Source organism: Schistocerca nitens, chromosome 1, assembly GCF_023898315.1.
Source record: "Schistocerca nitens isolate TAMUIC-IGC-003100 chromosome 1, iqSchNite1.1, whole genome shotgun sequence".
Classification (NCBI taxonomy): Eukaryota; Metazoa; Arthropoda; class Insecta; order Orthoptera; family Acrididae; genus Schistocerca; species Schistocerca nitens.
The window spans coordinates 858,260,452-858,279,739 of NC_064614.1; the positions used below are offsets into that span (position 1 = coordinate 858,260,452).

General features: G+C 39.5%; 1 protein-coding gene across 1 annotated transcript in view; it reads right to left on the reverse strand.

The window, feature by feature from the left end:
• The window catches only part of LOC126263503 (sorting nexin-17), a 92,232-nt gene that overhangs the window by 9,693 nt on the left and 63,251 nt on the right, over window positions 1–19,288 (reverse strand). Inside the window, exons 7-8 of the mRNA XM_049960599.1 lie at window positions 11,042–11,254; window positions 3,167–3,376 (exon numbers count right to left, since the gene is read on the reverse strand). Of these exons, the coding sequence (XP_049816556.1) occupies window positions 3,167–3,376; window positions 11,042–11,254 (423 nt within the window). The remainder of the gene's footprint in view (window positions 1–3,166; window positions 3,377–11,041; window positions 11,255–19,288) is intronic.

The following is a 19,288-nucleotide window of genomic DNA, read 5'->3' on the forward strand; positions in this document are numbered from 1 at the left end:
CCTTGCCACAGTGGATACACCGGTTCCCGTGCGATCACCGAAGTTAAGCGCTGTCGGGCGTGGCCGGCGCTTGGATGGGTCACCATCCCGCCGCCACGTGCTGTTGCCATTTTTCGGGGTGCACTCAGCCTCGTGATGCCAATTGAGGAGCTACTCGACCGAATAGTAGCGGCTCCGGTCAAAGAAAACCGTCATAACGACCGGGAGAGCGGTGTGCTGACCCCATGCCCCTCCTATCCGCATCCTCACCTGAGGATGATACGGCGGTCGGATGGTCCCGATGGGTCGTTTGCGGCCTGTAGACGGAGTTAGTAGTAAACAGTAACATACACAACTATTATACACGGGGAAGGGCAAATTTTCACAGAATTGTGAACAATAAAAAGGCAACATAGAATGGGAGCAATTTTCTACAATGCACTATCCTGTGAACTCAAGAAAGGAAATCTAAATATGCTAAAGAGTAGACTGAAGCAATTATTAATAGAGAAGTGTTGTTACTCTATAGAGGACTTTAAGTTGTACCGCCATCTTCGAAAATACTGTATATAGACAATGTCTCCGATCTATCAGTGGTATGAAAGAATGTAGTTATACACTGTATTATGTGTACTGTACTATTATAAATATAAGCTAAATTGTGTTACACTGTAGAGGAATCTACTTGTAATGCCCTTTTGAAAAATAGTGTGTACAGACATGTGTCTGATCCATATGATGTTATGAAAGAATGTAAATATTTTACTGTATATGTGTAATGTAAGCTAAATTTTCCAACAATGGCCGAAAACTTTGTTATATACACAGGAAATAAATAAATAAATAAATATTGTTGTGCTATCAATCTATTGCCCTCTAAATTTCATTTTCATCATACATTCACTCTACCAGATATGCGAAGCCAAAGTTTACATTGTTTTTGGGCTTGACTTTCACGTCCAACTTTCATTCCAATTATACAACTTGGTATGTTTTATAGACCACAGTTTTTTAGCAAAATCAGAATAAAACACGGCATTTTTGACGTTTTTACAAAATCTTTTCAATTTTGCGCTAAATTCATTCAGTACTGGAAAGTGCTACAGAAATGAAACTTTATACTTAAGAGCCTTGTGTTGTTAGGTTACTACATGCCAAGTTTCATGTTTGTCATAGCATTAGATCAGGAGATGCAAGAAGCCAAACTTCGAAATTTTTTCAGGTACCTATTTTTTTGGCCGATTTACCTACAATTTTCTGGTTCAATATAGCTCATAAAATTCTTGTCATTATTATCCTTAAGAGAACGCATAGAGCTGTACAAGATGGCCAATTTTTATTTCTTTACAAAAAGTATTGCCTGAGATATTACAGTTCAAAGTCGCCAAAAATTCATTCTGGCTCTGTGCAAGTCATAATCAGCTGAGAAGTATTCAGCACAGGGTGGGTTGGGCAGCATGGGCCGCTCCGTTCCTGGCAGCGGCACCAAGGGACAGGCATGCAGCGCAGGTAGCCGGATTACGCCGCAGGTCGCAGCGCCTTAGCACACCAAGCATATGGTGCGCCTCCAGCAATCAAAGGGTTAAAATAAAGAATAAAAACATATTATTATACATTATTCAGCATCACCAGAAAAATATATACTTCCATACAATATAATGAAGTTTGCAACATCTACCTAGCACTCTTAAACACCACTTCCTCTCCACCACCTTCCTCTTTCATTTGCCTCAAATCTATTCTTTTAATATTTCATCTTTCAAATTACAATTACCATCTAATCTTCTAACACCATTTCCATCTCTATGATTCTTTCATCACAACACACCTATTCTACATCTACATTTACATCTATACTCTGAAAACCATCAAAGTGCTTGAAGAGGGTATGTCCCTTTGTATCAGTTATTAGGATTTCTTCCCGTTCCATTAACATATGGAGCAGGGGAAGAATGATTGATTGAGTGTCTCTGTGCATGCATTCTAATCTTATCCTCATGATCCCTATGTGAACAATACATACAGGATTGTAGTATATTCCTAAGAGTCATCATTTAAAGCCAGTTCTTGAAACTTTGTTAATAGATTTTCTCGGGATAGTATATGTATCTCGACACACACCCACAGATCAAACCTGTGACCATTCATGCTGCCCTCCTCTGTATACATTCAGTATCCCTTGTTAGTTCTATTTGGTATGGGTTCCACACACTTGTGCAATATTTTAGAATATTCTATTAAATGTTTCCAATTCAATGAAATGAGTACATGTGAGGTATTTTTACCTATTTTCATTAGTCTGCAATGGCACACATAATAATCAGTGTATCAAAATTCTTCTAGTCATATCTGTAAACAGTTAACATTTGTAACTCTTTGTTAGTCTTTGTTCTCCACTACCGAGTTCCCTACTTCTGTTCTTGACACCATGTACCCCACTAGTCTATTTTGTCTACCAATATTTAGGAAGCACACCCACTGGAAGTCATATGCTTACATTACTAATAACCCATACACCACCTCTTCCAAACTGCATAAGATTCAAGCTTGGCCTGAATGCTTGTGTCAATGCGAACAGTGTCACCAAATTTATTTTGGCCCAATAAAAACTTCAAAAGTGTTTGTAACATTCGATTATCTTTTGCATTTTGGCTCTGATTACTATTCTTTTCTATTACTCTGTTCTATTCTATTATTTTGAGATATGCACAAGAGATTATTGAATACAGCAGGCAAGTTGAGTTATTTATGCTGAACAACAGATTTCTAACTTTTATCACAAAATGAAATCTAAGAGCAAAAATTTCTAAATGCTCTAAAACTGATGACAGCAAAATAATACTGACATACAACATTAATATTATTATGAGAATAATAATTCCATGTGGCTCAACAGAGTAGTACAAGTCTTTCCATTCGCTGCCACATCAACAACTTGTGTGTCCTTAAGCTATCTTAGTAACACTACTGGGGAAAGCAGACCTACATTTTAATGTAGATGCAAGCCATGTCTCATTCCTGGCAAATTTTCGCATTATTGATAGGCAAAGGCTAGGTTAATGGAAGACTGGAATATTCCGTGGTTGAGCCACAATTCGGTCCCATGGCCTTTCACTTTCCAGGCCCATACTTTACCACTAGACCACTCAACCCCATATTATTATTATGAAAACAACAAGGTACACACCTGTCTTCTCTTCATTCCAGTCTTTTTGAGTAATAATTCATCAACCATAGCCTGAAGGCACACAGACATCAGAATTGCTTGCTCACTTGCAATTGTAATCCACTGGAGCTTGTCCTTTGACATAAGATATTCAAATGAAAGCTCCAACTGTGGCTGTGAGTTGTCTGAGGTACTGCTACTATTACTGTGAACGCTGCTGCCTTCACCATGCTGAAAATGAAATGCACTGTTAACTGTATAATTGTAACAATAATAACACCAGTGCAATAATGATGAAAAAACAGCATATTCCTTATATGAATCTGTAACTATACTGTACCGTGCTTTATGTCTCAAGACAGACAGACAGACAGACAGACACACACACACACACACACACAGAGAGAGAGAGAGAGAGAGAGAGAGAGAGAGAGAGAAAATAAAAAGGAGGAGTTGTGTCCAACATAAACTAAGGTTGGTGGATGAGTTCCTACATCTGAAAAACAACATTTATTCAAATTTTAAGTCAATCGCATAAGACGGGCACTATCAGCACCATTATGAGGATGCTTGTGAGCGTTAGTTACCTTTGAGACTGGACATGATGAATTGAAGTTAGTCAAGAATGACTTCAAGGAGACAAATGTGCCATTATCAACATCTCACTGAGTTTGAATGAGGCCTTGTAACAGGGCTACAAGAATCTGAATGTTCCTTCTATGCTATTGCAGAAAGACATGGCAGGAATGTAGCTACTGTAAGTGACTGCTGACAGCAGTGGTTATGAGACTGTATGATCACAAGAAGACTAGGCTCCAGATGGCAATGTGACACTATTGAGTGAGAAGACCATTATGTTTTGCATATGGCTCTGGTGCATTGTAGTGCATCTGCAGGAGAAATCTGAGCATCAGTTAGCACCACCATAACACAACAAACTGTTACAGATTGGTTACTTCAAGGATGTCTGGGAGTCACACCCCTGTAGCGTGCGTTCCACTGACCCCGAACCAACACCATTTGCGACTTAAATGGTTCAAGCAAAAGATTATTGGAGGGCAGGATGAAGGTCTGTTGTGTTTCCTGATGAAAGCTGGTTCTGCTTCATTGCCAATGATGGCCGTGTGAGGGTCAGAAGGAGGTCAGTTGAGGGCCTGCAACCAACCTGTCTGCATGCTACACACACTGGGCCTACACCTAGAGTTATGGTCTGGGATGTAATTTAATATGACAGCAAGACCACTGGTGGTTATCTCACACAACTGGCTGCAAAATTTTACGTCAATCTGGTGATTTGACCTGTCGTGTTGCCACTCATGAACAGAATTCCATGGTGTGTTTTCCAACATGATAGCACTTGCCCAAATGCCACTGTTGTAACACAACGTGCTCTACTACACAAATGTACAAGATCTGTTCAAAAAATTCCAGAACATCCGTAATTTTGCACCAATGGTGTGTCGGAGCGAAATGCGTTTGGCATCCCTGCATATGCCTGTGTTTAATGCCAGAGGCTTTATTGTTGTATTCTGTTAGTAACTGTTCAGTGCTGTATTGAGGAGAAGCTGTGTCACACAGTTTGCAAATTTTGAGATGGCAGAGTTAGAGGAGCAGCACGTCTCCATTAAATTTTGCAAAAAACTCAAGAAAACCTTTATAGAGACACCGCAAATGATGCAGGAACCTATGGTGATGAGTGCTTAAGCTGTACTTGGTGTTACAAATGGGTCACACAGTTTAGAAATGGCCAGACAGAAATTAAAAATGACCCTCATTCAGAATTCCCTCAGACATCCACTGACAATGCTCATGTCAGGTATGTCAATGAAATTGTGCATGCCAATTGAAGACTGACAGTCTGAGAAATTGAAGAAGAATGTAACATCTCAGTTGGATCATGTCATGAAATCCTGACAAAGCATCTTGAAATGCATCATGTTGCTGCCAAATATGTCCCCTGGCTCTTGAGTCAAGACCATAAAGACCTTCACCTCACAATTTGTGAAGAGCTTTTGGACTGCGCAAGTGAGAATGAGATGTTCCTTAAGAGAATCATAATTGGCGATGAGACATGGGTCTACAGTTATGATGTTGAGAGCAAGGTTCAATCTTCACGCTGGGTTGGGAAAGGTTCTCCAAGAGCAAAAAATCTAGTCAGATCAGGTCAAATGTCAAAGCCATGCTGATAGTTTTCTTTGAATTTGAAGTATTAGTTCATCATGAATTCATGCTACAGGGACAAACTGTTAATCAATGATACTATCAGGCTGTGTTGTGACACCTGTGAAAACATGTGAGAAGGAAAAGGCCTGAAATGTGGCAGACAATTCTTGCTTCACGATAACACACCCGCACACTCATCCTAGTTGGTGCATGAATATTGCACCAAAAAAAAAAAAAAATCACTGTGCTGCCTCAATCCTCCGTACTCTCCAAACCTGTCCCCTGCAGACTCTTTTTTTTTTTATTTCCAAAGTTGAAAACCCAGTTGAAAGGACGAAGATTTGCAACAGTAGATGAGATAAAAAAAATTCAAAGGTGGTGCTTCTTGGAAGTGGAAACAACGTTAGGAACAGTGTATCAATTGTGAAGGAGAGTATCTGCAAGAAGACTGAGCACAATAAGTAAATTTCAGTTTGATTAATAAGAGCACAGCTTCCTTCCAGCATGAAACTGTAAACAGACATTAAAATATGTGGTACTTTTTTTATGACGCTTGGAATTGCATGTTTCCAATGCAAACAGATTTCCTCAGCAAGTTATTAAATTTTAAAGATTTGTCACTTTATTTAAGATGATTTCCAATTGTTTAATACATGTACTTCATAATGTTAATCTTTCATCGCCTAAGATGTCTGATTTCCATATCACATTTCTGTCAGCTCATCTCTCTTTCAGGGTTGTATGCACATAGTAGCATGTTTTAATTGACTTGTAATAGCCAATGTGGCACCTAGCTCAGTTAATTAATTGAACCATTTACACATAAAGGAACCCCACACTATTAATTATTCCATAAATTCAAGCAGCAATGTGCCTTTAATACACAACAGATGGGTATACCAGGAACAGAGCTGGAAGAAGAAAGGAAGGATGGAAGGTAAGAAATTAGGGTTTAATGTTCTGATTATGATAAAGTCATTACAGATGGACTGGAAGAGCATACCAGTATGCTGAAAGGATGGATGGTCTAAAATAACAACTTGATGACAGAAAGAATAAGAATAAACACAAAAAAAAAGAATGAGAGAAAAAGAAAAATGTACGTGGTGTTCGGAAATTCCCATTACAAACTTCTAGGACTTGCAGAGGGGAATGAGTACATAATATTTTGAATAGGAACCCATGCCTGAAAATGTACTGTTTCCATTCTATGATGGTTTCAATTCATATGTTTATTGCATTCACTTCTGCTTGATGAATTGAATTACGCTCGGTACAGTATAGTTACTAGGTAATAATCCAAAAGGAAACACAACAAAACATACACTTATCATGGTCTGTGCAATGTTTAATTTGGGAGACTCCTGTAGTGACAGAAGATCTGCTGACATGAGTTCTGGCTGCTGCTCTAGAAATTGAAGAGGCTCAAGATGGGATGGAGAGTGTGTACCAGAATATGCTTCAGAGGTACAATGTTTGTAACAATGCTGGAGGGCACCACATTGAAACACTGTTGTGACACACCAATACTGTTCTGTATGTACAGTACACCAGATTGGTTTTTGCTCTGGAATACAGTAAACACATAATGTTTTACTGTTAATATAAATAAATGTGCTGAAGTGAGCAATGGATTTTTCGTTATGTTTCCTTTTGAATTGCTACCCAAGAACTGTACTGCATCACGCCGAAGTCACTTCCTTAAGCAGAAGGGATGAGTTCAACATGTGAATTGCAAATGTCACTAAACGAAACAGTACATCTCTGGGAATGGTTTCCTATTCAAAATATTATGTACTCACTCCCGCCTACAAGTCCTAGAAGTTTGTAATGGAAATTTCTGAACACCCTGCAGAAAGAAGGTCGAAAGGTATTATTCTATGCCAGAATTAGTAGTAGAGGGTGGAGAGGGCAGCAAGTTGAAATGACAAGTTGTCTGCCTGTGTAGCTTAAAAAGTTTAATGTTACCTATGGAGAGGCCAATGACAGCACAGGTCATAGGTTAAAACTGCCCAATGACAACAAAAGAACAAAATAGCCTGTAATCTATTCTGAGTGACGGTACAGAGACTGGAGGGGTATAAGGCTACATGGATCAAACATTTTTTTCCGACCGGAAACTGACTATAATAATACTCTGCTAGTATATTATAGCATGTCTAAATACAGAAACAGCAGTAAGCTTGAATAAAAAGTATAAATCGTTGAAATAGATGTTCTTCATGAATTTGCACATGAGGACAACAGAAATACAGGAAATCACTCTGAGCGAATGAAGAAGAAGTGTCAATGGGTAAAGGAAACTACTTATTTTTTCATTGGGTGGAAAAGTTATTAAATGAAGATGCAAAACAGATCGATGCTAGGATGGACACCCACTGAATGGAGATTTTAGCGTTATGGGCAAAACTGCAAATTCAGAAGGAGCAGATCCTTTTCAAGCAAAATTAAAGAAATAATTACAGCACTATTTAAAGTCTCCATTATCCACAGTTTTTTTCTAATTGTAATATCAGTGATTATCTGGGACCACTGTAACAAAAGGAAGGCAAGTAGTGACTGCCTCAAGTACTCATAGCATATTCACATCAAAACCTTAAGTGACTAATGATGTTAAACAGTTAATGATAAAAAAAGTAGACCAAACAGAGGCTCTTACAAATTACAGCTTTTACTGTTTTCTTAAAGAGAGAGTCCTGCAGTTGCCAATGGTTTTCAGAAGGTGGTAAAACATTTGTAAACTAAATGGTCTTTCCAAAAATATTGTTGTGTATAAGGTATGCAAAGTTTTCTCATTCCTGAATCACTAATCTGTAAAATATTTTAAATCTATAAAAATAAATTATAAAGAAAATAAGTGGTGAAGTAAGAAAAATTCAATTAAGAACATTTTTAAAATACCAGGAAACAGAAAGGATGGCCAGTGCTTACCACCAAGTGGCGAAATTCCATATCTGAAAGCAAAAGAAAACTATCTAGCGTTCAGAGTTTTCAGTTTCATTCCTCATGGAGAATGATTGGTTGGGAAGCTTGGAAAGGATGAAGGACTCACTCAGATATTACACTGAGAGGGACAAATGTCTGCTCTTGTACTCACATCTCCAAAAGTATCCGGACACCTGGCTGAAAATGATTTACAAGTTCATGGCGCCCTCCATTGGTAATGCTGGAATTCAATATGGTGTTGGCCCACCCTGAGCCTTGATGACAGCTTCCACTCTCGCAGGCATACGTTCAATCACGTGCTGGAAAGATTCTTGGGAAATGGTAGCCCATTCTTCATGGAGTGCTGCACTGACGAGAGGTACTAAAGTCGGTCGGTGAGGCCCAGCACGAAGTCGGCATTCCAAAACATCCCACAGGTGCTCTGTACTATTCAGGTCAGGACTCTGTGCAGGCCAGTCCATTAGAGGGATGTTATTCTCGTGTAACCACTCCGTCACAGGCAATGCATTACGAACAGGTGCTCGATCGTGTTGAAAGATGCAACTGCCATCCCCGAACTGCTCTTCAACAGTGGGAAGCAAGAAGGTGCTTAAAACATCAATGTAGGCTTGTGCTGTGATAGTGCCATGCAAAACAACAAGGGGTGCAAGCCCCCTGCATTAAAAACAACACCACAACATAACACCACTGCCTCCGAATTTTACTGTTGGCACAACACATGCTGACAGATAATGTTCACTGGGCATTCGCCATACCCACACCCTGCCATCAGATCACCACATTGTGTACCGAGATTTGTCACTTGACACAACATTTTTCCCCTGTTCAATCGTCCAATGTTTACGCTCCTTACACCAAGCGAGGCATCGTTTGGCATCTACTGGCGTGATGTGTGGCTTATGAGCAGCCACTCGACCATGAAATCCAAGTTTTCTCATCTCCTGACATCTGTCATAGTACTTACAGTGGATCCTGATGCAGTCTGGAATTCCTGTGTGATGGTCTGGATTGATGTCTGCCTATTACATGTTACGACCTCCTTCAACTGTCCGCAGTCTCTGTCAGTCAACAGATTTGGTCGGCCTGTACAGTTTTGTGCTGTACGTGTCCCTCCAAGTTTTCACTTCGCTATCAGTTGGAAACAGTGGACCTAGGGATGTTTAGGAGTGTGGGAATCTCATGGACAGATGTATGACACAAGTGACACCCAATCACCTGACCACATTTGAAGTGCATGAGTTCCGCGGAGTGCCTCATTCTGCTCTCTCACAATATCTACTGACTCCTGAGGTCTCTGATATGGAGTACCTGGCAGTAGGTGGCAGCACAATGCACCTAATATGAAAAACGTATGTTTTTGGGGGTGTGCGGATACTTTTGATCACATAGTGTAGAAATTAGCAACTATGGCCTGTTCTGGTAATATGTTGGCCACAGCTCTGAACTAAAGTTGCACATCTTCCACATCACTGTTATTTCAGTGGTCATAAACATTAGCACCTTCACTTTTTCATTGTGTTAAACTTGTTTCTATCAAGTATGATACAAAAATTTCTCCTTGCATTCTCTCTTTGTCAGTCATGTGTGACTGTCCAGATGTATCAGCAATCTTGGATTTCAGTCCTCCATGTTGTATCTATCTGGGATTTGTGCTATACATACAGTGCTTCATTTAGCTTAATATACCAGTTGTTATTAACTGGCTTTAAGCCATAAATTTCTTTCTTCAGTCTTGTGATACATTTTTCCTTAACACTTAAAGTGACAAATTAATTAACTTGTAGGAAAAGATACATTGCTACTTACCATAAAGGTAACATACTAAGCTGCAGATAGGCACAATTAAAAGACACTTACACATAAGCTTTCAGCCACAGCCTCCATCAGAAAGGCTGTGGCCAAAAGCTTATGTGTCTTTTAATTGTGCCTGTCTGCAACTTATCATGTCATTTTTACAGTAAGTAGCAATCTATCTTTTCCCACATTGTTGATATCCCTACCTGGAGTTTCCATTGTTTGAAATTAATTAATTTAATGGCATCTAACATAAATCTGCTCTTACAAATCATCTTGATGAGCACTTCTCCAGTCGTGTTGTGAGGGGTGTTTTCAGAAAATCACTACTTCTACAAAGCCCCTGGTTATACATCTCCTTCAATTTATCCCAGTCTTCTTTCATGCTTGTGCATTCTGCAGATGCAAGTAAGTTGCTCCAGTAGTGAACACTTTCATCTATTCTGCGTTATTTTCTCTGAGACACTTTCCCATAACTTCTTATGGTAATGAATTTGTGCTGAAAGTAGCCATGTTTCTAATGTTATGTATTGTATTTTCTCTTGCTTCAGATTGTTGACTTTTGCATTTCAATAATCTTTAGCAAATTGTGTCTCCTGGGCCCATGACTTGTTATTTACTGGTACTCCAAAATAATGTGGTCACAGTTTGAAGCAGTTGACATAACATTTATTACATACTGAGTACATATAATAAGAGTCCATCGATATGCCAGCAAAGCTGCTGATAAACTAGCCAATACAGAAGTTCTCATTCATAACAATCTTAAGTAAGAAAAATTTATTCCCATGCACTAACAGTAGTTTGTAAGGTGAGAGACTGATTAAAAACTGGACACTCACAAAAAAGTCTTCTTGGCATTACAAGAAATGTTAAGTAAAGCTGTGCCCATTTGTAACTGGTATTATTAGTTTCAATAAGAGCACACGTACATGCACAATTCCAAGTACTATGCTAAAGAATATTTTAACTTTACCTTGTTCCAAAACTTACATTATGTAACGTGGTTATACGCCAACATCTCATACGAGTAACTTTGAAACTGCCTTCTCTCATATCTTGACCATCTGAGAGTCTAACTCTTAAATTAAGTTCACGGTTTCCTGCGCTAACCAATACACGAGATCCAGGCTTTGGATAATCACAAATGCATGGTCGAAATTGCAAGAATCCATAATATTTAAGAGTACGTGCCAGTTCCAAATACTGCATAAAAAGAAATAAAGCAAAAGTAATTTTTTTTTTAATGTTGCTCCTCAACATTATCATAGTTACACGTAAGTTTGCAACTACATACTGTGATGTGATGTCATTTACTACACAGCTGCAAGCCATTATATACTATTATTTGTTTAAACTGTTATATTACCTGTATATAGGAAAAAAGATCTCAAGTCTACTAATACTCTAAATCAAACCAACACCAGATTTCGTTGTTTGTAAAATATTCTTATTAATGATGTGTACAGTGAATACAAACGAGTGTAAGATTTGGAGGAATGAAATGATACACTAAATTAGTGGTCAACAACCAGGTCCCTACTGCCCACTAGTGGGCATTCCATATTTCATGGAGGGTAAGAGGTGGTTTTAAAAACATTTTCATTAAGTTTTCACAAAATTTTGACGTAATGACTTTGGTTAGTAATCATTATTACATGCTTTAACTTGCTGTAACTCAGCTTTATAATTTTTATAAATTAAAGTTATTTCCCTACCTCGTAAATCACCATTACTGTGGAATCAGTGGGTGGTTAGAAAATTTTACTGTTAATAGAGATACAAAAGTGGGTGTTAGGTAAAAAATGTTGACTACCCCTGCTCTAAATCAAGTCATTCATTCATTCTTACATTCATGCACAGAGTTCTCTAAATCCCACCATGAAGGAGAGCCCCAGAGATGCTATGCTCTAACAGGCAGAAGCAGCCACCTCCATAAAGTATGCATTGTACTAATCTATTCATACTGACAATTGTAAGAATTACTTATGAATTATTTTCTACATGTTTGAAAGGTTTTTGGGCATAGCGTCATGTTGTGGTGTGGAAACTGCAGAATGGGACAGCTGCCAGTCACCTAGAGGTGCAGCTATAGGGAGATGTAGTGGCTTACCAATTTACTGTACATGTTGTTTTGCTAGAACAGTAGCTTGTTTCTCTAGCAGGGAAATCTAGTTGTAAATGTTTCTAGCAATGGTGTTATTGCTCTGCTTGCACACTGGTTACCTGTCACTCACTCTGCTCCACTGCAGCTGCTTAATGCCAAAGTGCAAAATACTATACAGAGGAGCAAGTAACAGGTGTGTTCATTATGTTGGTGAAGCGACAACTGATAGTGTGACACCTCTAGGAGTGCTACAGAATGACAATCAAATTACAATATTCAAGAGTCAAAGAATGAGAACTACTAAAAGTTGTGACTGGTAAGTATCATTATATGAGCCCATTTGACTAAATTTTATACAAGGTACATGAAAGCATAGGGGATTTCTTTGTGCTATTATTTACACATATTAATTTTGTTGCAGAAATCATAGACAACTTCACAACTGAAGGTGTGCCATTTATAGAGCAAAACAATGGACTGACATTTGATGTTTCCTTACATGATGATGATGATGATGATGATGAGGCTGCCCTTTCACTACAGTCACATTCATCAAACAGCTTCATTGGTACAATAGGGCAAGGATGAGAAAGGAAGTGTTGATGAAGCCTGCTTTGAATATGTAATATTGTTGGATACCACTTTGGCCCTGTCCACAACAGAGATGTAGATAAAATGAAAAGTCATCTTTTGGAAAAGTGGAAAGAAGGAAAATCTGTCTTTTAGGACAATCAAGAGTAACTATAATACATGAAATACAGGAGAGGCTACCACTGACCCACAGCAGACTGAAGTGTGGTGCACAGGAAAACTTAATAAAGAATCCACAAAAAAAAAAAAGGAATTAAAGCAACTAAAACTATTTATTACATATATTTATTTTATGTTTAAATATGGATCACACATGTAGTACTGCTTTCAATTAAGCATACTGTTATGTTCAATGTGCAAAATGTCTGGCAGCCAGAAACATAGTGGAACGAGGAGCATTGCTGCAGCTACATAAGTCACTGTTTGAGTAGAGATCACAGCACATGTCAAAGTAATCTCACCTTATCCTCCACTGTCCACAGTTTACACTGATAAGGCTTGATGTTTCACAGCTTCCCACAAGTGAAAGTCTATAAGGACTAGATCTGCAGAGCATGAGGGGAACTTGGTAGGCACTCTTTGTCCAATCCAATGACCCTGCAGGTTGTCACCCAGGAAAGCTCGTATGGCTTGCTGATAGGAGACCCCTCTTCATCAGCTCCATAAAGCACACATAGAGCTGGTAAAATTAATTTGCATAACATTTCCAGGTTGGCTGTACATTTTATTCATTGGAAATTTTCAGGTACACTTCACCAATGACAATACCATCAATGAAAAAGGGTCTACAGAGCCCTTACACAATAGTGCACACCACACATGAATGCCTGGTAGACTAACCAACTTATCTGCATGAACATGCAGATTTTCTGGTGCCCAGAAGATGCAATTATGCTGATTCATTGTTCCATTAAGTTTAAACTGAGCCTCATTAGACCACACTACTTTCCTCACAAATTGTTCATCTTCAGTTACCATCTCCTTATATAATTTGCAAAATTGTATTTGACTATCAGGACTATCATCATAAATCACGCGCAGTAATCATGGGATGTATACTTTCCACTTAGCAGCTTTTACAATACTGTACTGCTAATCCTCATTTCACATTTCATGTGCACATTGCATAGCAGACTTCTGTGGAGAAGTAACAAATTTTTTCAACACGAAAGCTGATGAAGCAGAACTTCAAGCTTATATGCTCTTCTCAATCTTCCTTTGTGAATATCACAAATCACTGATGCACATCAAACTTATCTGTATTGCATTCAATTGGTACACAGTTTGGCAGTTCTATTTCAAACTCCTCAACAGCATTATCAAACTTGAGAAATCAATTCAGAATGTATTTTCACAGCTTGAATGTCAAGAGTGCTCAAGCAATGTCATTTTCTCATATTTTGATTAAAGTACTAACATCCGTTGAGCCAAAGACCATATTGCAACATAAGTGTAATTCAAATCAAGTGATAATACCGATATCCCAGTACAGTCTGACAAAGTGTGAACACATTGTTTTGACAGATTCTGTAGGAAATTATATACACTAGCTTTTGAGCTCTCTGGCCCTTCTTCTAGTAGTCAGTACATGCATTCCCACACACAGACACCCAACCACATGCCTCCACGACAATGGCAACACTGACTGGAGGACTGTCAAAACAATAAGTAAATATGCTGAAAAGCAGGGTATGCATAAACAGTAGTTTTTGAAGGTCAATACAATTTGTCTAGCTAAATTTGTGGGAAGCATCTACTACAGAATGCCAACTAGAAAGACATTTTTATTATTCTTTTGCTGAGATTTAATATATTTATTCTTTGCTAGTTTTAGTTTTGACAGTGCTCTATTATTGTTTCTGTTATGAAGTTGTTGAACTGAGTTTTTGAGAGAAATAAATAGTTATTGTGCTTACAATTGTGTGCATCTACAGAGATAATGCAATGAGTTATACCTATTAGACGGTGACCCCAGAAAAGCAAGACAAAATGGCAAAGTCAAGCATGGCTGGAAGTGAGTGATTTACTTCATGTTATGAAGAAAAACACAATCAGATAGAACAATAAATTTGACAGCTACAGGGACAGTTGGAGAAACAAATTAAAAATTTGCAAATGAAAATTACAGTTCAGTACAATAAGACTTCACACCTATGTGGTTGCTGGCCCATGAATTTCAGGACAATAAGACTTCACACCTATGTGGTCACTGGCCCATGAATTAAGACACAAGTACAAAAATTCCTACCAGAGAAGCCCAAGCTATGGGTTATCATGTTGGATCTAATATTCACACAGAACAATGTTACAGAAGATCACATTAAGTTTGTGGTGGCTGTCAACAGCCTGGACGCACCAGCGGCAGAAACAGTGGCAGATATGATATTCAAATCGCCCACACAAGACACGTACCGACTCTTGAGAGACTTGGTAAGACAACTTCTACGCAAATCCATACACTAACAGATACAGCAGGTCCTTCACTCTGAAGTTATTGGTGATGGGACCCCTTCTGAGTTTTCATGACATCTCCAAAGTATCGTAGAGGAGAAGATGATGTTGAATGACACACTAAGGTATATATGGCTCACACAGCTGCCACTGTCAGTAAAAACGATGATAGTCATGTGTAGCACTGATGACATCACCTCTGTGATGTCGGTGGCAGACACAGTACACAAAATTGCAGGACAAGAAGGTGCAGCAGTGATAACGCAAGGTGTGGATGACGACAGCAAGAGGTAGGCTGCAGCTACAAGGCAAGTACTGAGAGGGAACGTATGCGCAAATGCGCAACTCCATCATCTGAAGCTACAGACTGATGCAATGCAGAAGCAGCTGTCAACACTAGTGGCGAAGAAGCAGGGATCCGCCAGACGAAAGAGGTAGGTACCAGGGGACGAGATGAATAGATATGTCGGTGCCATCAACAGTTTAGCAAAAGAGCTACAAGGTACAATTCGCCTTGGCTGTTCCCAAACGAGCTCAGCCACCAACAACAGGCACAGCAGCAGGCCACGTTTTCTGAAAGTTACCAAGATATAAATGAGGAGATGACCACTGCAACCGTAGTAGCTGAGCGTAAGGTTACAGGAGACGAACAAGTTTCTGCATCCATGGTCAGACTAATTATGTGGGAAAGTTTAGACAGAACTGAACAGACAAAGATAAATGTTTGCTTACTTACATTGTCCCAGAACCTTCAGGTAATACAAGCAAACTGGTGTTACCTAGTTGACACGGGCTTAGACACCAGTGTGCTCCCGTATAAACAGAATGAAGTGGAAATAGTGGGTGCAGCACTTCATTTAACTGCTACAACAACTCACCAATTAAGACATATGGTGAACAATAAGTAACAGTTCATCGAGGGTTCAGTGAGAGATTTAGATGGAAGTTCATAGTAGCAGAAGTGCACGAGCCAATGCTGCATGCAGACTTTATACACCACCACTAACTACAGATACAGCTGAACACAGCGCAAATGAAATGGAACACTGAGGTAACAATGGGCAGAGTTGCAAGCAATGCTGTCAATTTAGGCAATAAAGCCAGTTTCACTGCAGCTAGGTCATAAGGTACTTCATAACAAAGTACATTACATTACAGCTACTGGAGGACAACCAGTTTTTCAAAAGCCGAGATGAATGGCGCCCGAATGGTTTGCAGAGGCGAAGGCAAGGTTTCATAGCATCATCTTGCACTTGGTCAAGAAGGATGGACTTGGAGACCTCGCAGAGATTACTGTGTGCTAAATGAAAGTACAATGCCTGACCACTACTCTGTTGCCAATCTACAGGATTTTACATATGTTTAGCCAGAGCCTCAGTTTTCAGCGTGGTAGACTGCAAAAAGGCATACAACCAGATGCCAGTGGCTGGAGCAGTCATTCCCAAGACCATTGTCGTAAACCCTTTCAGCGTCTTTGAGTTTCCCAGCATACTGTTCAGTCTAAAAATGTAGCCCAGCCTTGGCAAAGATTTACTGATGAAGTATTGATTGGAATAGACTTTCGTTTCGCGTACCTGGCAATATGTTGATATTTTCACAGACAGCCGAATTACACAAAGACTACCTCAAGACAGTGTCTGAGAGAATCCTTTAGCATGAGCTAGTAACAAATAAAGCAAAGTGTGTCCTCCAGCAGAAGCAAGCAACATTCTTAGGGCATGAAGTATCAGCTTCGGGTATCTATCCTCTCGAAGAAAAAGTGAAGACCATTAAAAACATCCCAAGGCCAACAACTTATCATCAGTTAAGGACATTCCTGGGGATCATCAACTTCTACAGGCACCATCTAACTGGGGCAGCAGAGATGCAGGCACCACTCGCTGCTGCACCTCTACTGACAAATACGAGGTGTGATTGGAAAGTTTTAAGAATCATCCGCTACTGCGTACTGGTTTGGCGGGCAGGTACACGGAGGGTGGGGAGTGAGTCATTGCCTTGTCCTTGAATGCCCTCTGACAGTAAACTGTGTTTCCTTTATTCATTTTTTTGTGGCAGCTGCTTGAGTATGTGTCTGCTGTTTGGGCTTGTTGCCAGATTCTGTCTGTGTGAAAATGGATGTAAAAACGGAGCAACGAGTTTGTGTGAAATTTTGTTTTAAAACCAGTAAATTAGTTCCTAAGACTTATGAACTATTAAAAACAGCTTTTGGAGATAATTGTATGAGCCAGTAAAATGTTTTTGTATGGTTCAACAGATACAAAAGTGGCCGCGAATCATCTGAAGATGAACCACGGTCTGGCTGTCCTTCCACCCCAAAAACAAATCAAAATGTTGTGAAAGTTCACAACTTAGTGCACTCTGACCATAGACTTTCAATTAGGGAGATTCTTCATGAACTTAATTTAAGTTTTTATGCAGTTCAGTCAATTTTAGCTGAAGATCTGAACATGTGCCGAGTGTCCGCAAAATTTATTCCAAAAATGTTGTCAAGTGACCAGAGACAATACCGACTTGAAGTGTGCCAAGAACTGATTAATCAGACTAAAAATGACCCAGATTTGTTAAATTGGGTAATTACAGATGACTAATCATGGGTATATGGATAAGATCCTGAAACCAAAGTGCAGTCTTCGCAGTGGAAGACTCCAGGTTCACCACGACCGAAAAAAGCACGACAAGTCGGTCGAAGGTGAAGACAATGTTGGTGATTTTTTTTTTTTTTTTTTCGATTCTACCGGTAATGTGCATCATGAAGGACATGGAGGATAGACAATTAACCAGGAATACTACAAATATGTCCCTGAGCGTTTGTGCGGAAAGGTGCGGAAGTAAAGGCCTGCATTGTGGAAAGACAGGAGTTGGGTGCTACACCATGACAATGCTCTGGCTCATCGTGCCTTCTCCATCATTGAATTTTTGAGCAAATTCAAAATTCCTGTGCTTCCACAACTGCCATATTCCCCTGATTTGGCCCCTGCAGACTTCTAGCTGTTTCCTAAACTTAAATTTTCACTGAAAGAGAAGCAATTTGACTCGATTGAAGACATCCAGGCAAATACAGAGAGCGTCCGTAACACACATCAAGAAAACAATTTCCAGGAATGTTTCCAAAAGTGGAAACACCATAGGAGTCGGTGTGTTCAGTCAAAAGGGGGCTATTTTGAAGGAAATGCATCACAATAGCTTGTAAGTACCACCATTGTACAATTACAAGCCCATTCTTAAAACTTTCCAATCATACCTCGTACACCCTGCCTTCGATGCCTGCCATTCAACAGGCCTTTCAGCAGGTAAGAACCAGCTTACACAGAGCAATCCTTTTGGCACACCCTGTTCATAACGTGCCGTTGGCAACTGTAGTGGACACTAGGCAGTCTGACATTGTGGTAGACCTGCATCAAAAGGTTGAGAGCATTTGGAAACCTTAAGGGTTTTTCTCAGTAAAGCTTTCAAAAGCACAAGCTAAGTGGAATGCATATCAGATGGATCTGCTGGCCATTTATGAGGCTAACCGATGCTTCTGCACTAAGTCAAAGCTCGGCCATATACTGTTTATACCAATCATAAGCCCATTAACTTTACCTATCAGGGAAGGAAATAAGGTTTTTCTCCATGGAAATTCCGCCAGCTGAAGTTCATTGAGCAGCTTATCACTGATATTAAGCACATAAAATGGCCAGATAATATAGCAGCAGATTTTTTTTTCTCATGGATTGGCAATATTTATACATCAGTAGATAACAATCAGCTACAAACAGAGTGAGCCATGGACGAACAGCTACAGAAGTTACTGCAGGACAGAATGATGCCCCTTAAATGCAATCAAGTGTGAATGCTAGGCAATAAGGGACTTATTTGGGTTGATATGTCCAAAAACCACCCAAGACTGTTTGTGACTACAAGGATGCAATGCTTGGTGTTTGACAGTATTCACAACCTCACACATTCCAGCGCTAACACATCAACCAAATTGCTGATGGGAGAAATTAGTGTGGCCTGGTATAAAAAAAGACTGTCACATGCTGGTGAGGACATGCCCAGGCTGTCAAAGGTGTAAAGTAGGTAGACAACTGCCCAAGACCATAGGATAC